At 38.6% G+C, this 26,525-nt stretch overlaps 1 protein-coding gene across 5 annotated transcripts in view; it reads left to right on the top strand.

Moving 5' to 3' along the window:
* Positions 1-25,987, top strand: part of LOC147443115 (MLO-like protein 10) — a 46,031-nt gene extending 20,044 nt beyond the window's left edge. For 2 of the 5 annotated variants that reach the window (XM_086529038.1, XM_086529040.1), the window contains 12 exons: positions 2,894-3,010; positions 3,097-3,157; positions 20,602-20,699; positions 21,760-21,834; positions 22,119-22,207; positions 22,406-22,455; positions 23,795-23,835; positions 24,015-24,188; positions 24,314-24,349; positions 24,622-24,689; positions 24,792-24,852; positions 25,434-25,987. In XM_086529038.1, coding sequence (XP_086385164.1) covers positions 2,894-3,010; positions 3,097-3,157; positions 20,602-20,699; positions 21,760-21,834; positions 22,119-22,207; positions 22,406-22,455; positions 23,795-23,835; positions 24,015-24,188; positions 24,314-24,349; positions 24,622-24,689; positions 24,792-24,852; positions 25,434-25,625 — 1,062 coding nt within the window. In that variant the 3' untranslated portion in view covers positions 25,626-25,987. The other 3 variants (XM_086529039.1, XM_086529042.1, XM_086529041.1) reach the window with 3 other exon arrangements.
* Positions 25,988-26,525: the final 538 nt, after the last annotated feature.

Raw genomic sequence — 26,525 nt, 5'->3', positions numbered from 1 at the left:
GCTTCCTATCTGCAATGTTGTCTCATGGAGTGCATTGATTGCACAATGTGTCCAACACGGAGAGGGTTAGGAAGCTCTGGGTTGTTTTTTAGCAAATGCAAAGAGAGCGTATCTCTCCAAATGCAATCATGTACACTTGCACCATGAAGGCGTGTGGAATTACACAATTGCCTTGTTTGACATGTATGCCAAATGTGGTGCACTTCATAAAGCACAAAAACTGCTGGAGGAGCTTCCTATCCTAGATATTCTCTTGGAATGCACTGATTGTGGGATACACCCAACTTGGCCAAGAAGCTCTGGGCTATTTTTGACAGATGCCAAGCAAGGGTGTTTTTCTAGATGCAATTAGCAAAGCAATGCCAAGAAAGCAAGAATATCTGCTACCCAGGAAAACATGGAGGGGAAGAGCGCACTACCTTGGTCGATATGTATGCTAAGTGTGGTGCACTCCATCAAGCACAAAAAGTGCTCGAGGACCTTCCCTGTTTGGGATGTCGTCTCTTGGAATGCAATGGTTGTGGGATATGGCCAACTTGGCCAAGGAGCTCTGGGTTGTTTTTGGCGGTTGCCAAGTAAGGGTATCTCTACAAATGCAATTAGTAGAGTAGTGCTAAGAAAGCAACAATATGCGATAGACGAGCAAACATGGAGGGAAAGAGCACAACAAGTCCTTGACTAGCTTCCTCTCCACAATGTTGTCTCATGGAGTGCAATAATAGCACAAGGAGCTTCTTATCTTGGATATCATCTCTTGGAATGCACTAATTGTGGAATACGCCCAACTTCGCTGAGAATATCTCGGCTCTTTTTGGTGGATGCTAGATGAGGGTGTCTCTCTAGATGCAATATCGGCTACAAAAGCAAACATGGGGGGAAAAGCACACTCCCTTGGTTGCCATGTATGCCAAATGTGGTGCACTTTATAAGCACAAAAAGTGCTTGAGGAGTTTCCTGTCCAAGATGTCATCTCTTAGAACGCATTGATCGTGGGATATGCCCAACTTGGGCTTATTTTTGCGAATGCCAAGAGAGGGTGTCTCTCCAGATGCAATCAACAACGGAGCACCAAGAAAGCAACAATATCTGCTACACAAGCAAACCTGGAGGGGAAGAGTTCAACAGGTCCTTGACAAACTTCCTATCTATAATGTTGTCTCATGGAGTGCATTGATTGCACAATATGTCCAACAAAGTCAGCGTTAGGAAGCTTAGGGCTGTTTTCAACAGATGCAGAGAGAGGGCACCTCTCCAAATGCAATCATGTACACTTGCACCTTGAAGACATGTGACATTACACAAGATACTGATATGGGAAAACTAATTCACGATGATATTGTTAGTCAGAGGTTGTCCAAAGAAAACATCATGCTTGGCAATGCCTTGGTCGACATGTATGCCACATGTGGTGCACTTCATAAAGCACAAATAGTGCTTGAGGAGCTTCCTATCCGGGATGCTGTCTCTTGGAATGAACTAATTGTGGGATATGCCCAACTTGGCAAAGAAGCTCAGGGTTGTTTTCGGTGGATGCAAAATGAGGGTGTCTCTTCAGATGTAATCACGGACGCTTCCATCTTGAAGGCAAGGTTCGAGGTCAGGAAGCTCTTTGTTGTTTTTAGCAGATGCAGAGAGAGGGCATCTCTCCAAACGCAATTACATATACTTGCACCTTCAAGGCATGTGGCATTACACAAGATGCTAATATGGGCAAAAGAATTCACAATGATATTGTTAGTCATTGGTTGTTGAAAGAAAATATTATGCTCGACACTACCTTGGTCGACATATATGCTAGATGTGGTACACTTCGTAAAGCACAAAAAGTGCTTGAGGAGCTTCCTATTAGGGGGTTGGTGTTTTGGAATGCATTGAAATGGGCTACAAATCAAATAGAGAGAGAGAGGGAGATGATACCTATATATATTGCAGAATGGGATAAATATGTGTGTGTGTGTGTGTGTGTGTGTGTGTGTGTGTGTGAGAGAGAGAGAGAGAGAGAGAATTATATCCATGAAAGAGATGCGCTTGATGTCTTTCTCTCTTGCCCGTAGATGATGGCATCCTTTCTCCCTATCTATCTATTTAATTTGTATCCCATTTCAATATACAAAGTTCTATTCCACTCTCTTTCATGGATAATAAGTCTCTCCATCTCTCTCTCTCTCTCTCTCTCTCTAGAACTTATGTAGATAGTGTTGGCATGCCTAAGCACCATTGGAGGCCTTATCGTTGTATCGTTGGTAAGAGCGAGTGAGACCCATCATAGACGGATCGCGCGAGCTAGTTGTTATACAAGTTTGCATCCTTGCCATGTGCGCACGATACTCCCCTTTTCCCTTTCTTGCCCTTTCCTTTCCTAGAGGGTATCTCACTTAGATACATGTACTCTAATAAACTTCAATTCCAGAATTGTACCCACATACTTTCTTTTTTGTGCGTGATTGTTGTCCTCTCTTCTACAATTTGTAATTGCTCTCATGGAAGTCTAGTGAAGAAAGTTTGTTTTGTAACCAACATGCTTGCAAGAACTCAAAATACTCATTTTCTCTTATACTAGTTGTCGTCATGTGCATGTTTCTCTCAACTATAAATCTAGTAACAAGAAATCCACTAGTAGCCACTTCGAGGATAATCTTTTGGATTTCAAAAAATATTACGAGCGCGTCAAAACTTTTCTAATGGTCTATGTTCATGTTTGCTAGATGATAGTAAAGCCGAACTTTTTTGCAATTTGTGCATAGGCTTGATGTTATTATTTTTGGGTAATGTAATTAACTCACAATGTGTGTATTGCAAAAAGGAAAAACATAGGATATATTTTATTGATGATTTTGTATGTAGATGTGTTTGTTGTCTTTCCACCTAGTTTGACTATGTTGTGCTTTTGTAGGGCCACACACCTTTCATTCCTGCAGCTGGCTTCCACTATCTCCACATATTTATTTTTATCTTAGCGCTTGTTCACATCCTATATTCCCTTTTGATAGTTGCTCTTGGCATGTGGTCGGTAAGTATCCTTCAATATCATCAACATTAATGTATATTTTCATCCTCTCTATTATTTTGGAGTTTTTAAATCACTGTTTGTTTTAGGTAAGCTATTGGAAAGCATGGGAAAGACTAGCTATCTCAAACAAGGAAGAATCTTCCCATGGTATGAGTTTTTTTAAAACATATTTTCTCCAATCTGTTATTTTTCTATGTTGCAATATAAATATAGAAGGATAACTTCTTCTAGCTAAATTCATGCTACTTGAGACTATGGTGTATGTAACTAACAAGATAAACCTCCAAAAGGCAAGGCCAATCTCTCTCTCTCTCTCTCTCTCTCCCCCCCCCTTTCCGTCTTATGCCTCATTTTTTATTTCTTGCTTTCCTTCTGTTATTTAATAATCCATTCTATGCATTCTTATACTTTTTTTTGCCAAAGTCACAATCATGAGTGGATATATTGAATTCTCCATAAAAGAAATGTACAAAGAAGCCTCAAGCTTGTGTTGAGCCTTGAGGGATCGTTCAATACACCAATATGTTACAAAGCCATCGGCAGAAACGAGACAATTGGAAGAAGAATACAAAGTCATGAGAATCGTTTTCATTCTTATATTATTAAATTAGCATTCGTGTTATATCCATTGACAAAATCTTTTATTCCTTCACTCACAAACATCCTATTTGTACTTAGGGTAAAATCCCCAATTAGTATACATGCACCATTAGAAGGACAAAAGTTTAGTATAGCAAGGTTCCCTTCCTATAACACAATAGTGCAAGTGGTGGGACGGGTTTAGATGAAGTCTTCAGTTCCTATTCCTATTGGTAGGGATGTTGGTTCAAAACAAGAAAATGCTCATCTTCGTTTTAGTTGAGAGGTGCTCATCCATATGCTTATTTTTCTTGCTTAGTGGTAGCTCAAACATGGTCACATGCATTCGACAATTGGAAGAAGAATACATAGTCATGAGAACCGTTTGCATTCTTATATTATTAAATTAGGATTCTTGTTATATTTATTGAGAGAATCTTTTACTCCTTCAATCACAAACATCCTATTTATACTTAGGGTAAAATCCCCAATTAGTAGACATGTCCCATTAGAAGGACAAAAGTTTAGTATAGCAAGGGTCCTTTCCTATAACACAATAGTACAAGTGGTGGGACGGGTTTAGATGAATTTTTCAGTCCCTATTGGTAGGGATGTTGGTTCAAAACAAGCAAAATGCCTATCTTCTTTTTAGTTGAGAGGTGCTCATCCATATGATTATTTTTCTTGCTTGCCCATTACGTTCAACTTTTACTCAGAGGTAGCTCAAACATGGTCACATGCATTCATTTATACATTCACCTACTGATGAATAAAATTTTAAATTATTTGTAAAGGGTCTTATGCTTGCTTACTTGCTCAATCTCTTGCTAACAAGAAATGCCTCACCTAGGGATTAACTCAAATGATGTACTCACACATGATCAAACAGTATCTCATTTCTCAAAAGCTTGCCCTCATGATTGCATTGGTAATGTGCTCAACACTCACACTCCTTAGCTTGTTCAACAACCCAACCATTCACATGTTAGCATGATTTTTTACTGAGACACCAATAGTGCACCTCACATCAATTGTTACAACCACCATCCATCACACATTGACTAATTTATTGTCGGATTCACATAATCATTAGCATATTAATGCACTCTCTCAATTGTTTGCTGCTAGTTGGCTCACTCAATCTCTCACTCAGTCACTCATTCATGTACCTTTTTTTATGCACTCATACACACTTGCTTGCCTAGTCCCTCATTATTTGATATATCTTCATCACCTCAATGGTCCACTCAATTGATTTCAGCTCAGTTGCATGCTTACTAACTTCCTCGCTCCCATTGATTTATCCACTCACTTGGATACCGAATGAGTCATTGATTGCATGTTTGCTAAGGCGACACCCACATGAGAGAGGGTAATTGTTTTTCAGCTACCCCCTCCTCCCTTCACTAACTGCACAATCTAGCAAGTTCATAATGGCTTCTTACATGAAAGGGGCTTGAAGAAAGCCATGTTGCATGCTGTCTATAGAGGCAAATATGCATCATACACACCACCCACACTAGTAGAGATTTTCACATGACTTTGTAGGACATGCTCATTATGATTAATAGATGGTCTTTTATTTATTTCCATCTCCATTGTTCCGGTTAATTTTGGTATCTATTTATTGGGTGATAATATTATTTTCTAGATTTCTTCCATCCCATTAGCAATAAACACAACCTAATTTGTAGCATATGGAAGCAAGGAAGTGATTCAGAACTTTCCTTATTCATATAACTTTTCTTGCTAGTGCGATTAAACCAAAAATTTAGTGTAAAGGATGCTTTTTTGAGAAGATTTCTCCTTCATTTAAAGATGTCATCCTAGCAATTACCCCAATCACATGGGCTATTTTTCTTTGCATTTTGAAAACAAGGACTAATGTATACGGTGCTTTGTTTGTTTTCCCCTTGGAAGGACTACAATAGAGATCAACTATTTGATATTTTCAATGTCTATATCTTTCTTCACTAACGCTTCTCACAACTTAATTATTGGTGGTGGCATCACCAAGGGTAACCAATAAATGTGCATATTTATTCTTATTGTAATGCACCATTTTTCTTCTCCGGTGTTCAAATTTTTATCTATCATTTTGGTCTTTTGACTCTATCTTGGCGCTTTTTTCAATAATTTGGTGAACTTTAGTCTCTATGTCAACATCCCTCTCTTATTTCTCTACCTAGATCTTTCTATCTGAACCATAGATTAACTTTACTTTGTGGTTACCTACAAAGATGAATTGAAAGGCCAAAGGATGGACTGGTATAACGTTCTCCTCCCAACCTCCCTACTTATAGCCCCTGGCCCTTGCAAGTAGGACCCCTTAACGTAGGCTTGGCCCTCGGCTCCTAGCCACACTGAGCCACTTAGTCCCTGGCCCTTGGCCTGCTGCTCAGTCCTACCCTTGGCCTGACATTACTCCCCCCTTGGAGAAGCATTTTCATCCTCGAAAACAAGAGTGATAATATACTAATGTTTTCCATAGTGGCTTCCTTCATGGATCTAGCTGTTTGCTTGATCGGAACACGATCAATAGGAGGTTCAATGAAACCAAGAGCAACATCTTGATTTTTCCATATTGTTGTTCATTTGTAACTATCTTGTGTTACCGGTTCTTATCTAATCATAGTGTGTAGACTCTATTTAGAACGCACGTGAGTATGCTAAACGAGTGATCACAACTAAGATGTACCCGAAAGAGTATCTCGTTTCACTTTTCATGAAAGTAATTTGTTGACATAACTTGTCAGCCAAGTTTAATTCCTTGACTTGTTCTCAAATTTCATCAGTAAACAACCCACCATAGCTGGTGTTCCAGGTTGAGAGCCTGAATTATACATGAAGAGACTAAACGTAGTTGCAAACATGCTTTAACTTATTGTAAGCAAACTCCAAGTAGAGCAATAAATACTTATTAATTGGATTTCTTGGTGCTAATGTACACACTTTGCATATCCTTTAGCACCAGATTATCCTTTGTAATTTGCCTATCCCCTTGGATATCTGACAATGCTGAGGTGTTTTTCTCCATAGTTTACAATCTTCCCAGTCAGACTGGTAAACGGTGATCACCATATCATACAACATTGCTGAGCAAACAACAATGTCCTGAATAACCATCTTGGTTAACCTGAAAAATCCACAAGCACCCAAAGCGAGCCATGACCTCTATTGATGAATGGTAGACCCCAAAAGAAATCTCATAGAGATATTTCACTTAGAGTGCAAAAATGCTTCATAAGCAACTTATGTGATGAATATGAATGCTGCTCGAAATTAGCGTTTGCTAAACACTAGGTCCCATAACACCTAGTGTGCATGCATTTAGCAAAAACAGATCCGAACTTGTACATCCATGATCATACTTGCCAATACTTATGGAGAATGTGATGCTCCTAGCACACATTAAGAAGGAGTGTAAATAGTTTTGAAAAGAAACTAAATACTGTCAGCTGTCTGCAATCATTTGCAAGCCTTGCTGAAACATTTGAACCATAATAGAAGGTGAAACAGTAATCACTTCTAGGTACAAACAATGAAACCTTTTCATTAACAACTCATAGCCTTGCTATATGTATAAACAACCATCTATAATGTTGTTTAGCTGCACTTGTACCTTAACAAGTCATTCTAAGTATCCAACAGTTTTTGGCCATTGAAATTGCTCCTGATACATCGTGCTGAAAATGGTCTAGAAAACAGATTTGACCAGCACCTAGGGACTTTGTCGTGACACAGAATTGAAATGGTTGGCGCCAGTGTTAGTCCCAGAGACTCCTATTCTCCACATGTGGAATATGTCTCATGCAAGGGTGTCTGAAAAAAGAACATCCTTCAAGTACGAGATGTACTTGTGCGTGGAGGTAACAACAAACACTCTACGACAGGAGTGAGAGGGACCCTCATTAGCCTTTCTCCACACTGGCTAAAACGAACTCCTTTGAGTTCCTAGACCATGTTGCATCCCATCTGACAACATGTGCCAAATAAAATCTACAAGTGGGTCTATAACTGCATAATGCAGAAACTTATTTTGGACACTACAGCCCAAATTTCTTGGCTCTTACATGACCTTGCCATCTCGCTTAAGAGAAAAAATGGAGGCTAACATAGTTTGCACATCATGCCCAAATTTTCTGCCTGCAAAGGCCGAGGAACACTAATTGAAAATTAGTGAAATGCAAGTAATATTGCACCTGTAACCTTGGGTATTGCCCTTGAAATCCAGACCCCTTGGTTAAAATTAACATTATTGTCAAAACCCTTGGTTAAAGTTTGCAAGAAAACTGCTCAACTAGCCCTTGGCCTATGTCCGTAACCCCCCTTGGGTTTACCCGTGGCATTACATTCGTTTGGATGTTGAAATGTGTCCACTACCCGGTGGCAGCTTGTGACACTTTAATAAGTGATGTAGTAAACACGAGTTGAGTCTTCTACCAAAACTGTATTCGTGTAGATACTCTTAGTGCTATAGATAAATAAGAAGATCCATTCAATGTGGAATCGTATTCACAATGGGATATTATCTAGACCCAAAAATCCATAATCTAGGGGTTTTGTGAACAGTCGTGCTGTCTTGAATTGCTTGCTTTATCTATACACCTTGGTAGAGAGACACATTGCCAAGTTGGAGACTTTCAAATACTCAACTTGATTTGCATACTCAAAGTGTGTAGTGCTAAAATAGGACCCAATTAATTAGTAATGGCAAGAAACTTGCTTGACCATTAAAATCAATGGGTACTTAACTGAACAGATTTGTTCGATCACGGATGGATTACAAAACAGATGGCGCTTATCCATTGCAAAATAGGTGGCTCTTAGCCCTTCAAAAACAGATGGCTCTTATCCCGTTTGCCTATTACCATATCGGCATAGTAATATTTGAGAAAAATCATGCCTAGTTGTACCTTTCTCGTAGAGAATGAGGAAGGAGGGAGAGAGAGAGAGAGAGAGAGAGAGAGAGAGAGAGAGAGAGAGAGAGAGAGAGAGAGAGAGAGAGAGAGAGAGAATTCTGGGTTGAGGAAACTCTCTTATGCAAATGTGTTGTATGTCCCTTGCATACAATCCAATGTAGACCATGTCTTTTTCTCAGCTTATCATATAAGCGTACAATAGTGTACGTGTACCACGCTCTCGGAGAGAGAGGTACCAGAGACCACAACTTGACTCCCTTACTGTATATGTGATCATGATTGTAACAAGGTGCATATGGATGACACTTTGCCTCTGAAGACTCATAAACACAAAATGTTTTAAAGCATCAATAACTGAGCTCGTCCTTGACAGAGTAGCTAGTGCTATATCGGAAGTGTATGCAATGATGGGGTTGTACTACCATCGGACTAGTATGCCATGCATACCAACCACAAAATAGAATAAGAAGCCCTTGCTTTAAGGACGGTCTCAACCATGTAAGCATGTGGTATACGTGCTTGTCACGAGGACGCTGACATGGATACATCACAATGCACATTTGCGTAAACTGTGAGCTTATATCCACATAATGCCAAATATGTGTGCCATTATCACTAATCTGAAGTACTCAATTGCTATTACATTGGCACATAACAGAAGCCGTTGTCAAGAAATTTGTGGTCTTGCCAGGAAAGCACCGGGCTTTTGACTGTGAGTTTGTGAGAGAACTCCAAAAAACTATATGAAGGAGTTAAACCATAGATGCCATGAAGTTTAGGGTTTGAAAGGAAGTGCAATTAAAGAAGTCCCACTCTTTTTCTCTTGCACTCACACACACAAAGAAAGAACACAAAAGAGAATATCAAAAAACGACAAAGATGAAAACATCAAGGCTATGGTCATATCGTATCATGGGTAATATGAAAGGGTTAATAGATGACTTAATGACGTTCGACCTTTAACGATCAAATAGGTTACGAATTGTTCTTTGGAATTATAGTTTTGTGCTTACCATAATGTATATGTTTTGTTTAGTGATTGGGATTGATTGTGTGTACAAATCCTCTTGGTTCATAGCAAGATAACTACACATACGTCAAAAGAAAAGTTATACTGTATAAAAGGTAGTGTGATGGAATACGGTGAAAGAAGTATTTCATTGAGCCTTTTTGGGCTAAAGAAAAACACTATACATTGTTGAAAGTGTATTTTACGGCTAATCCATACGTTAATTCTAATAGATCGAAAAGAGTGAAAGCGATAGAAATTCGCATCGTGTGGATTGTTCATTTATGATAACTCCAGTATGTGCAAAATACAGATATGAGAGAAGAGAACAGAAGAGAAGTTCCCTCCCAAGCCCTATTCTTGCCCGTAGGCATTAAGGATACTGCGGAGAGAGATGTACCTGTAGCAAGGAGAACCTAGAATTTGTAGAGAGAATGAATTTCTAAGAGTGAGAGAGATAGGTTTGGTGAGAGAGGGAGATGAGATTAGAGATATATGCTGGATTAGAGGTGAAAAAGAAAAAAACAAGAAATCAACAAAATATCAAAGTAGAACACATCTTACTTGACAAAACCTTCGGGAGTTATTTACCATTTTTGATGGAGAGAGAAGAAGAGGAAAGATTCAAGCCTTAATTGATGCACCAAGTTCAAATCCTTCTTTGATTAGAGCTTATCTTCCAAGGATAGTTTACAAGAATGGTTAGTCTTCTTCTAGGGGTAAGTGTAGGCTTAGGCTTATGTTTATGGCTAAGTATAATTAAGCATTACTACTCTCACTCCCTCATGAATTCTTCTCATCAATGGCTTGAATGGCTTTCAAGGAAGAAGAGGTCCCCTTTTATAGGTGAAGGGAACCCCCAAGGGTTTACACAAGAAGAGAAGAGCCAGTGTGAACAAAAACTGGAAAAGTTTGAAATGAGCTGTCCCTGAATGATGTGGGTCGACTGGGGTCCAGTATTTTGATAATATCTCCTCAACCATGGCTGCAAATAAAAAAGTAAAAATATGGACAAAAAATACAGCTTATAAACTACGAATTCTATTTTATATACTTTTTTCAATTCGGATTGGAACCTTGTGTTAAATAATCACTAAAATAGGGTACAGTTTTGATAGCAGAAGTCTTCTTGTGGTCCCCTTAGATTAAACTTTCATTTGATTCCAATGGATACCTCATGCAATATGAAAACATGACATTGATTCTTGACAAAGTTTTGTTATCATGCTTGCAATAATGCATTAAAGAATAGGTGTATCTTTGAAAATCATGCCACCTAGTGTTCCACTAGGATTTGATTCCTTCCTAGTAGCTATTAAAAAAGAAATATAAGAAAAATATAAAAAATACATAGAATATATATATATATATATATATTGGAAGTTACCTTAGATATAGGATCTAGCTAGGGTGTGAGATAATAATGAGATAGTAGAAAGAAAGAATCAATGCTTTTTGCCCCAAGTTAAAGAGTCGTATCTATTGACACTTTTTATATAGTACTTCTTGACGGTAAAGTAGGAATATGTTACCTTTGAGATAAACAATATGATGAGATAGAGAGCTTATTATTATACTTAGATATGCATATGTACATTATAGGAAATATAATTATGTATCTAAAAAGTTGCAAGATAGATCTTGTAGCATGCGTTCCCACCATGTACGTGTCACAACACGACATCCACCCCCTCTAAACCTGCGCATCCTCCGGTATGTGCCACATTCTCTCTTTGTAAGATCAGCCCTCTTGTACATCTTCCTTGCTTTCTTCTTCACTGGATGATTCCAAAGCTTCATCTTCACTTTGATCTTCACCTGTGTTTTTCTTTTCCTCCTCATCAACGTCTTCTGGATCATTTTCTCCTCTTCTCTTAAACATTCTGATCCTTTTTCCTTCAATGAGAATCTTTACTTCTATACCATCTAGTTCAGACAAGCTGTAAGTAGCATTTTCATGCACATGATTTACAACATACAGTCCAAACCATCTTTTTGAGAACTTATGCATGACCGTGTGCTGGTTATCAAGGCTACTATCATACACTAAAACCCAATTACCTTTGTCAATTGCTTTGCTTATGAGCCGATGTCGCTTATCAAAGTAGTCCTTATTTTTCAACCTTGCATTTTTGAGTCGTTCTTTTGCAGCCTCAATGTCTTCGGGTCTTCCCTCTAGTTGTCTTATGCGCAATGCAAGGAGACCTTCCCTGCTAAGCCCCTCTTGCCAAGGTAGTACATTCCATGTGGGAATTGTATCTTCAATCGGCATCACTGGCTTTTGACCATACATTAGCTCCATAGGCATGTAGCCAGTTACTGAGCTATGTGTTGTATGATTAGCCCATAAAGCATATGGTAACAGTTTTGGCCACTCACCAACTCTTCCTTCGTAATCCTTGGTGGAAGCTTTGATGATAGGAGGATGCCCTCTCACTCTTTCCATTGCCTTCAGGGTTGTAAGTTGTAGTAAGAGAAAGCTTAATTCCTGATCTGGAAAAGAACTCCCTTGCTTCCTCGGCATCCAGCTCACCTCTATCTGTAGTGATCTTCCCCACACAATCATAACGGCAAATCACCTCATCAAGAAGGAATTTGCACACAACTTCTCTGGTTTTAGATCTTAATGCTCTTCCTTCAACCTGGTTAGTTAGGTCCTCTCGTGCAAGAACCAAGTATCTCATCTGCCAGAGTCCTAAAGCCATTGTGACTAGATCCACAACCCATTTATAGTGTATGGCTAGTGGATATGTAGGGTGCAATCCATCACGATGTCGGACATTTGAGTACATTTGACAAGTTACACATGACTCTACAAATTGAGATACATCTTTATACATACCCTTCCACTAGTAGTTTTCTTTCAACTTGGAGAAGGTTGCCCACACACCCTTGTGTCCAAACCATAGACTCTCATGAAACTCTTGCATGAGCTTTACTGGAGTCTCTTTTCTACATATAACCCTTTGTGGTGTAGCCCCCTTTTATTTAGGATGCTTCCACAAGCAACCATCCCTAAAAAAGTGCCCATATGCTTTCCTGCGTATCCTCTTGAATTCTTGTAGACCAATCATTCTGTTTTGTTAGAGTACTCAAGTAGCTTCCAATAAGAAGCCAATAACCTTCATTAAGCTCTTTCAAGAAAAATTCAAGTAGATGTGAATGAAGCATGACATATAATTAACCTTTTGAATAAATGATATGACCTCCTTAAGACTCTTTGGTGATGGTAGCTCAATGAGAGCTTTTGTCTTTGATGGATCCACCTCAATACCTCTATAGGAAATCTTGTGACCAAGAAAGATCACTTCATCCTCACCTATGTGGCACTTGTCAGGGTTGAGTTGACCTCCCATGTCGTAAAGTTTTTTTAAACCTTCTTATGCCTTTTGTAGATGCAATGATTTTGAGCTATAAATGCAGAAATCATCAATGAACACCCTGATTGACTTTCCAAAGAATGCTTGAAACACCATGTTCATGAAACGTTGGAAAGTTGCAGGAGCATTTGTCAGGCCAAATGGCATAACTCTAAAATCATAACAACCCCAAGGAGTGATGAAGGTTGTTTTCAATTGGTCCTCCAAAGCAATCCCTATTTGAAAGTAGCCTGAGTAGCCATCACACACAGTGTACTTCTCATGATCAGCTACCTCATTTAGTATCTCATCCTGAAATGGGAGGGGAAAGTGATCTTTTTGTTGCCTCATTGAGTGGATGGTAATCCACACACACCCTGCACTTGCCGTTTTTCTTAGGAGTGACAACAACGGGAGAGACCCACTCTGAATTCTTCACTGGATAAATGAAACCTGCTGCTAGAAGATTTCTTACCTCCTTGAGTAGAGCCTGCTGCTTAATTACTCATAGCCTTCGTAGCTTTTGAGCCTTAGGTGTGGCCTCTGGCTTCAACTCAATCTTGTGTTGAACAACATCTACTCCACGCACATTGGTATAGTCTTTAGCAAAAAGCCTCAAAAATTTCCTTAGCACACATTTGAACTCCTCTCTTTCGTCCTTTGTAAGTGTTGTAGACAACATACCTTCTAACATTCCTTCATCTTGCACATTTTGGTTCTCTTGAGTACCTACCTCTTCCAAACCTCGAGAAGAGGTCTCCTGGTTGTTTGGCTTAACCCTTACCCCCATGACTTCGATGGAAGACTCCTCTTCAATAATGTTGCCGCTACTTTCTTCTTCTGAAGTGTTATCGGTCCAATATTCTTCCGTCTCACTTTGAGATGATTCTTCATGGAGCTCCTCTTGGCGTTGCTCCTTCATGTCAAAGACAAACTTCTTATGATTTTCATTCCTGCAAATTAGCTTTCCACTCTCCCAATCCTGCAAAGCTCGCATTTTCATTAGCCATGGTCTTCCTAGGATAAATGGGTAACCATTTCCTTTGGTAGACATGACATAGAAATCCACTGCCTTCTTAATGCCAAAGGCCTCCACAAAAACATTTTTACAAATGCCTACGCACCTAGCCTTGCTATTGTTTGCCATCTTGACTTTAATTTCAGGTGTCTCATGGATGTGCATGCCTAGTCTTTGCATGAGCCCCTCTGTCATGATGCAAATTTGTGCACCCCCATACACTAGACCTTTTCTAACCAATCTTCCTTTGATGTAACAATCTAGCACAGGTGTAATATCCTCGTTCATTTCAGCATGTGCAATTTTTACAACAGGAAAACTCTCTTTTACCTTTCTCCTAGCGCTAATTGCCTTTGTTAAATCCCTCCTAACTTGTGGGCAAATGCAAGAAATTGAGGCCATGAGATATCAGGACCCTTATCTCGCATGTCTTCCAACAGGTTTTATGGAGCCATACCATGTCCAAGAGGGAAGTCTTGGAGATTGATACGACATCGAGTCCTCTTAGCTTCCTTGGTCTCCTTTGCCTTCTTGCGTCGTCCGTGGTCACTCTGTGATGTGACACCTTCTTTCTCTTTACCTTTTTCTTGGCCACGCTTAATGCCATTTGCTTCCATGTCAACCTCATTTGAGTTTGTCACCTCTACCACATGCATATTTGGATCTGGCAAAGGTGGAACTCCTTCTACCCTTTGTGGAGGTGGTCTTGGTCCATTTGGTCTTTGTAGAAGCCTTGGTTGTTGAACAGTTCCTTCACCTGCCTTCATCACTGGGTAATTCAAGTTAGGTCTCCCTGGCTCCCCACGGGGCCAAGGACAATTATACATCCCATGTCCAGACTCTCCGCAATTCCAACATTGCAAGACTCTCCTAGGTCGTGGATCTCGCTCTTCAGACTTCTTTGCTTGTCCCTTTGGACTTACAGCTTGTGCAAGGTGAATTGACAGGCTGCTTAAAGATTCATTTAACTTCTCAATCACTTCCGCCGTTACCTCAGGAAGCTCCCTAGATGTTGATGCTTGTGACTTACCTTTGGGTCTAAGACCTTCTATTGGAACCTCCCCCCTTAAGCACTTGAGTTTCCTATATTTCTCAGCAGCCCTAGTTTCAGCTGCATCAAAGGTGCTAAGGTGCACCCGCCTCAACTTTTACCTTAAGGTCAGGAAAGAGTCTGGCTATGAACCTCTCCTTCTTTAGAAATTCTGCACCATCACCAGGGTTAGCAACATTTCATATCGATAGAGCCCAAAGACGTAGAAACTCTTGCTTGTACAAGTAGTAGTCATCTAAGTAGTTTTGCTTATGAGAAAAAACGTCTTGCCATAGTTTTTGAGTGTTTTGGGGATCAAAGAAGTATTTCTTGAAACGATTCAAAACTTCTGTGTAATTCCCCTTAACTTCCTCAGGCAAAGAGTCAAACCAAGTGCTAGCATCTTTCCTAAGGACCACCTCAAACATTTCTACACGTTCTTGATCACTTACTATCCTCTTGATACGGCAAGACATCTTGAAATTCGCTAAAAATAATTCTGCATCCTCTCCACGCTCTCCAAAGAAAAGAGGATATCCAGACATTTGGCGTTGGCTCTCCATTGAATTGATTTCAAAGTGACACACGTTTTTGTTTTTTCTTTCTTTAAAAGATTTACACAATAATATTTTCTAAATTGCAATCTATTTCTACAACAAAATAAAAATATTCACATCAAATATAAGAGGTAGTAGGATGGGATCCGGTGAAAGAAGTATTACATTGAGCTTTTTTGGGCCAAAGAGAAACACTATACATTGTTGAAAGTGTATTTTACAGCTAATCCATACGTTAATTCTAATAGATCGCACACAGTGAAAGCGATAGAAATTCTCATTGTGTGGATTGTTCATTTATGATAACTCCATTATGTGCAAAATATAGATATGAGAGAAGAGAACAAAAGAGAAGTTCCCTCCCAAGCCCTATTCTTGCCGTAGGCATTAAGGATACTGCGGGGAGAGATGTACCTGTAGCAAGGAGAACCTAGAATTTGTAGAGAGAATGAATTTCTAAGAGTGAGAGAGATAGGTTTGGTGAGAGAGGGAGATGAGATTAGAGATATATGTTGGATTAGAGGTGAAAAAGAAAACAACAAGAAATCAACAAAATATCAAAGTAGAATATATGTTACTTGACAAACCCTTCGGGAGTTATTCACCATATTTGATGGAGAGAGAAAAAAAGTAAAGACTTCAAGCCTTTATTGATGCACCAAGTTCAAATCCTTCTTTGATTAGAGCTTATCTTCCAAGGATAGCTTACAAGCATGGTTAGTCTTTCTCTAGGAGTAAGTGTAGGCTTAGGCTTATGTTTATGGCTAAGTATAATTATGCATTACTACTCTCACTCCCTCATGAATTTCTTTCATCAATGGCTTGAATGGCTTTCAAGGAAGAAGAGGTTCCCTTTTATAGGTGAAGGGAACCCCCAAGGATATACACAAGAAGAGAAGAGCCAGTGTGAATAGAAACTGGAAAAGTTTGAAATGAGCTGTCCCTGAATGATGTGGGCAGACTGGGGTCCAGACTGGGGTCCAGTATTTTGATCATATCTCCTCAACTGTGGCTCCAAGTAAAAAAGTAAAAATATGCGCAGAAAATGAAGCTCATAAGCTACAACTCCCATTTTATGTACGTTTTCCAATTCAGATTAAAACCGTGTAAAAAAGTCACCAAAATAGGGTATAGTTTTGACAACAGAAGTCTTCTTGTGGTCTCCTTAGCTTAAACTTTCATTTGATTCCAATGGCCACCTCATGCAATATAAAAGCATGACATTGATTCTTGATAAAGTTTTGTAATCATGCTTGCAATAATGCATTAAAATAGGTGTATCTTTGAAAATCATGCCACCTAGTATCCCAGTAGGATTTGATTCCTTCCTAGTAGCTATTAAAAAAGAAATATAAGAAAAATTATGAAAAATACATAGAATATATATATATATTGGAAGCTACTCTAGATATAGGATCTAGGTAGGGAGTGAGATAGTAGAAATAAAGAATCAATGCTTTTTGTCCCAAGTTAAAGAGGCGTCGCTATTGATGCGTTTTACATAGTACCTTTTGACGGTAAAGTAAGAATATGTTACCCTTAAGATAAATAATAGGATGAGATAGAAAGCTTATTATTATACCTATATATGTATATGTACATTATATAAAATATATTTATGTATCTAAAAAATTGCAAGATAGATCTTGTAGCATGCGTTCCCACTATGTACGTGTCACATCACAACACCGTGCTTCACATAGAGTGTGCCAAAGCACTTTGCTTTGTACAAAATGAAAAGTATTCCATAGACAAGAACAAACATAACTTGAAATGGACTAACCTTGTCGCCCACTTGTGGGTAGGTTTCTAGTAGTTTGCTGGAATTCAGCTCATAGCCATATGTAGTCCTCGAGTGAGTTAACGTATGTATCATATGCACCCGTGTGGGATGTAAAAACCTGGAACTTTGTGGCAAGTTCTCCCAGTTCGTATGCTTAGAGCATATTTCAAACTGGGGAAATCACGATGCCAAACATCCAAAAGGGAAGCCTTGCTTCACATAAGTACTCATGTAGTTCTGGTGCGCATAGCAAACGCATACTCTTGCTAGTTGACAAGGGTATTGCAAAAGAAAGTTGACCGTGTCAAAACTTCGCAAATAATCGACCATGTTTTTTTTTTTTTGGACACACCATAGGGCCCACAAGGGGAGGTGCTTATCCCTTCCAAATATTAACCATGTTACATGGTCGGGCAAGGGCCGCGTACCATCGGGCAAGAGCCACGCGTAGGCATCACCATGGCCACCTAATTGATGCACCACATGCTGGGAACGACGGAGAGAACTCGTAGCAACCAGCTAGGAACCTCCTCCTCGGGTGACCCACCCCAGGAGGAGGATGCACTCGAGTGTCCAAGGGCAAGAGCCCTAGCAACGTGAACACCAGGTGAGCACAAGGTGTCCCTCTAGAGTGTGACCCAACAGGGGCTTTGAACCCACAACCCGTAGGTTGAGACGCCAAAGCCTTATCATTAGGCCAACTCTTTGGGGACAATAATCGACCATGTTGAATTGTATGTATTGAGAAACAAAAGAAAGTATTCGTGCAAAATATGTACCTTGTACCTGATTGGTTGGATTATTGTAATCCGGAGGATTTGTAGACGGAGCTCTGCTCCCATGATGGCGTAGAAAACTTGTCAAAGCAATAGGTGGGTCCCATCGTTATTTGATTAGACAACCTGCCTAGGAGCCATGTCCTAGCAAACTGAAGCCTTTGCTTCATAGGACAATACTCATGCCCTGCATGTCAAAAATCGTGTCACTAAGCAACAAAGAATCAACCCACGAGCACATCCCTTGGATTAAAGCACCCTTGGAGCATCTTGAGAACATGCTATTTGTCGATTTAGCGTTGAAAAGTGGGCTAACACTTTGTCTTTTCAAGTACATGTATTACTAGGCCAGTTACCGCTTTCAGCAACAGCCCAAACACACGGTGATTTGCAGTTCACTATGGCATTCGGATATTGTTGAAGTTCGTATCCGTAGTTCTTCACATGCTATAAACCGGATGCTTTCCAATGTCATTCTTGCACCTTCCATGCGCTGCATGTCTCAACCCTTGCTGGTGGTGCTAAGGACTTTCTTTTCTGTCGATGATCGTACGCTCAGCAAATGATTTGAAGCTGTCGTTTGCAATCATCTTTAACTTTTGTAGCTTGCAATACTCCAGCCTACTAATCGTTGGCTCTATGCTGTCTTCAAAACCAAACGCCGTGGGAACTGCCTCTTATCCAAGAAAACCTAAGGTCACTTAAGTGACCTGTGTGAACACCTCGCAGTCATGGCGGATTGCATGCACCACGCAGAGGAAGAGGAGCCATCGCGCGTAGGGGAGTTGTCAACACAAGGCGGCCGAGTGACGAACCCTCAAGCATGCTCTCCAACGTGTCAAACGAGCTTCTCATCGACATTTTTTGTGCAGGCTGACAAGCAGGCCCTCCCGCCTAGCAAGGGATTCTTCACACGCGGTGTGCCTCGACCTTGACTGCTTGCTTAGCCTCCTTGCACACCACGGTTGCATGTGCCTCGACCTCAAATGCGTGCTTAGGCTCCTTGCACAACCACGGTTGCATGATCATGCGAGACATGCACGTCATGTTCCTCAAGAACTTGGAAAGAGAGAAGAATCCGGAGAGGTGGAGGCCATGCCCCATGCTGAGAGAGAGAGAGAGAGAGAGAGAGAGAGAGAGAGAGAGAGAGAGAGAGAGAGAGAGAGAGAGAGAGAGAGAGAGTCCTTCCCCCTCCTCCATAGCTCTGATACCAGTTAAAGGCCAAAGGATGGACTGGCATAACGTTCTCCTCCCAACCTCCCTATTTATAGCCCTTGGCCTTTGCAAGTAGGACCCCTGAACTTACGCCTGGCCCTCGACTTCTAGCCACACTGAGCCACTTAGTCCTTGGCCCTTGGCCTACTGCCCGGTCCTACCCTTGGCATGACATGAATGGGTTGCCATTTAATTTATGCATGCAAAAATAAATACATGGACCTATGATGATCCCTTACCTTGTTCAAATAAATTACCTCTAAAAGACAAATATTATCTTATGTTGTACCATAGGACCTTCTCATGATTTAGAGAACCTACGGGATTTGAAGAAATAATTATGTAATAATGGTAAAAATAATTATATGTCTATTCTAATCTTCATATGCACAATACAAAAAATGCTTTCAAGTATAGTTATTCTTAATTTGTGGAAAGGTTATTGTATATCATTTCATCATACAGTATGCTAAAATGCATTCTTTTGGTCTGGTAGTATAGTTGTTTCTCAAATGAAACATGACCCTAATTTTTTAAATATCCTGCATCTAAAATTAGGAAGGTGAAAATTATCAAAGCTTACACACTATGGTTGTATTTGAGTAATGGTAAATTGTTAGATTTTTTTTACAAAAGCAAATATATGTATAATCTTTTTGCTGTATGATATACTAAGGCTTGATGTGAGAACAGAGTTAAACTTTGAGTAATAAACTTATTTTACACTTGGAAATTTACTATTCATGTCAAATGTACAATACTTTGTGTTTGAAATTTGCGTTATTATATTTAGCACTTGTGCCAATATGTTGCAAATCTCAAATATTTGCAAATGAGAAGATTTGAGGTTGACTTTAAGATGATATAGAGGGAAATTCCTTGCATTTATAATGGAGATTAAGTAATAAAAAAATCTCTCAATGAGTATCCTTGCATCTTTGTTGTCATTTACTCTTATCTCTGTTCAACTTTCTTATTAAGCTACTCATCTTGGGCTATTTAGCAAGTTAAAAAATTTAATTAAGTACATTGTTAGATTTCATAAAGCATTATGTAGAATTCCTTTAAGAGAAAGGAGTATGGTTTGGAGCTTTAGTGGATCTCATTGCAATATCACAAAATTATAGCATAATGAGTGAGGTATATAGGTAAGATGTAACCCTTGCTCTTTCCTGTAACAACATGGATGGGTTTACTAATCAACATGAGAGTGCATTATCAACATACGATGCCCCTAATCAAAGTATGTATAAAAAAGATCCATTGACATATATCAAAATTTTTGTGATGCATTTTTCAATTGAAGAGATAACAATGATTTCATCTTAACTTGTCTTTTCTAGTAGGAGACATCAGACTTGCAAAGGATACAACATTTGTTAGGTATCGTCTACTTACGATACCAGCTGGATGGATGCGAAATCCAATCATACCCTATGTGGTATGTTTTTAAATTGGACTATTTTAGACATCCATTTACATTAGAATGGCCTAAACCACCATTATCTAGAAACATTATCGGCACGAGCTTAATGATGAGAATTAGAAACTAATCATAAATCATAAATCCCAGTAAAGGATCTATTTATATGTATGTTTGGGCTATTTCAACACTGCATTCACCCTTTTGGCAATTAGAAAGTTGAATATAAATGCTCTTCAAAAAACGTTCGATATTATAAGACACCTATATCATATTTACACAAGCATTTCAATCTCTTTCTAGCATTTCCCTAACCTATGGTTGCCCTAAAATAGCCATTCAGGGATAATTGAGAGTTTTTATCCTTTTAGTTGCAGTTTCATGGTTAAATTGATGTGAGAAACCCATCCTTATAAATTTCTACCTACCAATACCCTTGAAATTTGAGAAAATTCTCAAAAAACCCCTTATCTTTTACCAAAATTCGTAAATACCCGTGAATTTTACCAAAATTCCCCTTGTAATTGTCACAAAACATCTGCAAATGGTCTCCTTTTGGTAACTTTTGATGGGAAATGTTTTCTCAACAAAGATGATAGAACTAGGATGTTGGATGCTATTGGAGGCTCTCAAGTTGAATAGCTTGTTTTAGTATACACAAATGCCTCTATTTGTTAGCTGATCGATGAAGATTTTCATATATGTGAAACTTAAAGATAAATCTCTATTGTAAAAAAAGAATAAACATTGCAAAATTTGGAGCAATCAATCTAAGATTGACACAAGGATATATTGGGAGATTTTGAAATTTGAGGGGTATTTTGGGAATTTCCTCAAATTTCATGGTTATTCCCTTGGATTAATAACCAGAAGCAAGTGTGAATAGATCTTCAAAGTGTCTTGGGAGATGGGTGGGAGGGAAGATTTTTTATTGTTCACAAGTCGAACTCAAGACTTCGTATTGTGTGTGTGTGTGTGTGTGTGTGAGAGAGAGAGAGAGAGAGAGAGAGAGAGAGAGAGAGAGAGAGAGAGAGAGAGAGAGAGAGAGAGAGAGAGAGAGTATGGAATTTGCATGCAGATTGCTTTCTTTCGCCAATTCATTCAGCCTGTCAATGAGACAGATTATGTCACCCTTCGTAACGGCTTCATTATGGTAGATTGTTCTCTTTCTCTCTCTCTCTCTCTCTCTCTCTCTCACACACACACACACACACACACACACACACACACACACACACACACACACACAGACACACACACACACACACACACACACACAGAAGAGATAATATTTTGGTCTATATGTTTGAAAGAAGTCGAGACACTCGATTTTGAGCTATATGTGTGCATTCTAATGAGATGAAACTCTCTCTCTTTGTCTTCCCCACCCCCAAACTCCCAAATCCTAATCACTCTACTTTGATGAAAATGAAACAGAGTCACATGCCAAGCCATTTAAGTTTCAATTTTCACACGTACATATGGAGATCGTTGCAGGATGATTTCCAACACGTTGTGGGCATCAGGTTGGATCAAGTAATCACTGTAATGAGAGAGAGAGAGAGAGAGAGAGAGAGAGAGAGAGAGAGAGAGAGAGAGAGAGAGAGAGAGAGAGAGAATCTTCGTCTCACTTGAGTGTGTGTGCACATGTTACTACACTGGTGTTTCTTTAATACACACATACATGATATTTGTATAACATATTATTTTGTGTTGTTTTGCAGTCCAATATTATGGTTGTTTGCGTGCTTATGGTTACTCATAAATGTAGAAGGTAAGTGAAATATGCATGAACATTTTTGCAATTAGCTCTTGCTCAAATGGATTAACCAATATAGACCCAATATGATATAAATAGAGTAGAATATTGAGCACTGTAGGACCCAAATTTGTAAATGTATGCTTTCTTTTGCCCTGTGAATGCCATTGGTGTCAATGCCTCCATGTGGCTCTTGCCCAATGGTAGGCGGCTTTTCTGTGTGCTAAGTCGAGATATCGGGGGATAGTTGTGTTCTTTCCTGAAAGGTGCACCATGTACGTATGTAGGTGTATCATGTGTGCTTGATAGAAGGGTATATCTTAATTCATAGCAGTTATATATTTCCACTTATATGAAGGGTATTTTAAATCAATTTTCGAAAAAATTACATGTTTATGAAGGAGGAGGGGTGTTTTTATTCCAATTCTCAAAATGTGTAAAAGATATTTCTTATTGAGCTTTGATCGCACATGATATGGAGAATTTTGTAAGGTGCACCCTCCGAGCATCCTTCCTTGGAACTTATTAATTCTAGGGTATCATTCTTTGAGTTTGAATTGCCAAAACTGCTTGGTTAGCCTTACAAACACCCCTTAGATGTTTTCAAGTGATGGTCTTTCTCATGAGTTCTTATTGCAATTTGACACTCATTTTGTGAGGCTAGTAGAGCTATGTACGTTGTGGGAATGGTTGCTTATAGTGGATGGACTGTTGACATTCAAGCTATCCTACACATCAATAGTACTGATTACATTGGTAGATAATATGAGTGACCAAAGTGCTATATATGGACTTGCTCTAAATTTTGTGCCAATTTATGGACTTCGTTGATAGTTTTTTGTCTTTTTCGTCTACCATCATTTGCAAATTTCTGCTTATTTAAGTTGAAATTCATGAATTTTCCATTATGTCTAAATTATAGGGTCCATATTCTGATATTGTATATCCTTTGAGATTCTTTTATAGCTGAAGACTTTCTACATATGTGGGAGTGTCTTAATGTGAAATGTGAGTGATGTATCGTTCATGACTGATGTGTTTACCAATTTTTTGTTTGATTGTTTTTTTCTTTTTGCCTATTGTATATTACACATATTGCCTTGTATTCATACATTAGTAGCCTTGTATGATATAAGCACAATAGAGTTTGTCCTAGATGGTTCATGACATGTGTTTACCATTTTTTGGTTTGATGGCTAATTAATTTTTGGCCTGTCTATATTACACATATTGCCTTATATTCATACATTAGTAGCCTTGTATGATATAAGCACAATAGAGTTTGGACAATCCAAACTATTTGTTTAAAAAAAAAGGTGGTCGATTGATTTTGCTTTGATTTTTGCATGTATAGGATGGGAAACCAAGTTTTGGACAGCCTTCATTGCTTTGCTTGTAAGTATATGGCTCGAGTTTTTTATATTCTATTAAGATTTAATGTCTATTTGTGGCAAGAGTTAGTGGTTCAAATGACTTTTAGTCGAAAAAGTTTAAGAGTTAGCGATTCAAATGAGTTTTTTAGACAACAGATTCTAATGAGTTGTCTTCTCTATTGATTTTATTTTCATGAGCAGCTAGTTTTGATAGTGGGCACAAAGTTACAGTTTGTCATAACCAGTATGGCACTTCGATTTAATCGAGCGCACACTTTGACATTGGGTGTGCCAAACGTAAAGCCGAGTGATGACCTTTTTTGGTTTCATCGCCCAAGGTTCACCCTTTGGTGCATTCACTTCATACTTTTTCAGGTTTGCCACATTTATAATCACACATCCAATTAATTGTCACGTTGAAGATCTTTGGTGGCTATTACTTAGTTTCCGTGTTGCACCAAATATTTCTTGTAGCTAAGTTGATTTTTTGCTATTGACAGAATGCCTTGGATGTATCTTTTGTACTTTGGATTGCAGTAAGTGCCTATCTATCAATCTTGGTTCATTTTTTAGTTTGCACAAAACATTATCAAATGGAGCAATGGGATTCAATTGAAATTGGAATACTGACATGTTCTCAGGAATTTGTGGGAGGGTTCTTTCTAATGGATTTAATAACAAGCTAACTAGCAGATTACTTAATATTCTCAACCTTGATTGTTTTCACGCGTGCGAGAAACCAAAATTGTAAGGCATAGTTCTTGCAGTCTACTTTGTTAGTAATGTATATGCCAACATTTTTTTTCAGTTTAGCTTCTCTAGCAACAATTGCGTCTATCAAGAAAAGTATAAGCTCATTGTACGACTCATAGTTGGGTAAGAATCATGCTCTCTCTATGGAGTGCTATCATATACAAAAATGAATGATGGAGGATGCATGATTATTTTTTGACCTATGTGCATCAATGGAAAATGTAGGTTTGCATCACAAGTTATATTGGGACTCGTTACATTGCCAAGCTATGCCCTCGTATCTCAGGTTAGATTTCTAGCCTCTTGCATGCATTTCTTTTGTGCTTGTGATGTGGACTTCTGAGTAAAACGAGTCATTCTATGAATCAACTATCCAATCAGCAATCGTAGATTGCTATCATGGTTTGAAATCAATTTTTCAAAAAAACTTGGAAAACCTTTTGAAGTGAAAAAAATTCAAGGTTTTTTTACCAAAACTAAGAGGTATTTCGACAAAAATACATTGTAATTACCAAGTTTATAGGGGTTTTCACCTTCAAATTTATTATAAAAGAGATATATTGAAATTTGAAGGTGAGACTACACTAAAACCTAGATATTTCACAAGAAAAATACCATTTGTTAATAAGAACCTTCAATGTCTTTGATGATTTTCTAGAACTAGGTATCATACGAAAACATCCTTAATTCATAAAAATTGTAGATATTTCTCATTACTATACTTAGATTATATATAAGCTCTTCATTTTTTCCTAGTCCATAGAGAAAATAGAACTTTAATAGTATCTTTTGTGCAAATTACTTCAATATAGAAGAACTTAATGAGGTTGAACTTGTGCATGCATTTTGGTTGAATGGTGTCTGCAGATGGGAACAAATCTAAAACGGAGTATGTTTGAAAAGAACATTCAAGTGGCCATCACCCAATGGTATGATCGAGCTAAAGAGCATATCCATCATGAAAGTGAGGTACTTTTGAGAGATCCCAATCAAAATCAAGACCTTGCAGAATCCCACTCATCACGAGTATCACATGTGGAGATGACTAGTCATGTCTAACTAGCTTGTCTACTCAAAATGCATAGGCTAAAGTTTTTGAATGAATTCATGTAGCTATCAGAAATCCCACTATGGCGAAAATCAATAGCCTTGTAATATGTCTCAAAAACCCCCGTCCACAACAAAGCGGGCGCACACATGCATGCACACGCACCTGGCCAAGCAACTACCATGGCTTGGCTACCTATGACCACTAGTCCTGCTTTAGGGGAGGGCGCATAACCTTGGATAATCAAGGAGTTAATATAAGGGTGGATGATTGAAGTTTCCATGATGAATGCCAGAGTAGTACAATGATAGATAGATAACATGTAATTTCATGCTAAATGTTTCCTTTTATGATTTAAGGTTTATATATAACTTGTTGGATTTTGCTCGTTTTTATGATTGCTTGGAAAGGTTTTCTCGGAGTTTGAAATTCCTTGTTCTCAAATGCTACCACTATTTAATATATCTATTTGCATTGTCTGGCTATATTACTATGGTCTCCTTTATACTACTCTGTTGTGATGGAAATATACATTATACAAATATTTTTTTCTATCTTTGACTATGGGCACTCATGATTTGTGTTTTATATAGTGCTCTATCGTTTTATGTAGTATTTATTTCACATATTTGTTAAGATAAAATCTTGATTTTTATTTTCTTCTGGTTGTTTGTCTGCATTCATCATTCATGAACCATATAGTGGTGTGATTACACTTTGAGTTAAGTTCTTTCCAAATCTGTAGAGTAATGTTTGTCACTATATGGAATTGTTTACTTCTGCATAGTGCATTTGACATCTCTAAAATGTTGGCTTGGTGGAAAAAGGGCTATTTACACCTATGAAGCGCTTTTTTTTAATGAATTGTTACAAAAGCAATATTATTAATACACCCTTAGAGCCCAAAGTCA

The sequence above is a fragment of the Adiantum capillus-veneris genome, chromosome 14, assembly GCF_014529385.1.
Source record: "Adiantum capillus-veneris isolate H3 chromosome 14, ASM1452938v2, whole genome shotgun sequence".
In the NCBI taxonomy this organism is placed as follows: domain Eukaryota; kingdom Viridiplantae; phylum Streptophyta; class Polypodiopsida; order Polypodiales; family Pteridaceae; genus Adiantum; species Adiantum capillus-veneris.
The sequence above is the reverse complement of the archived record's forward strand: the minus strand, read 5'-3'. Positions and strand labels throughout refer to the sequence as shown.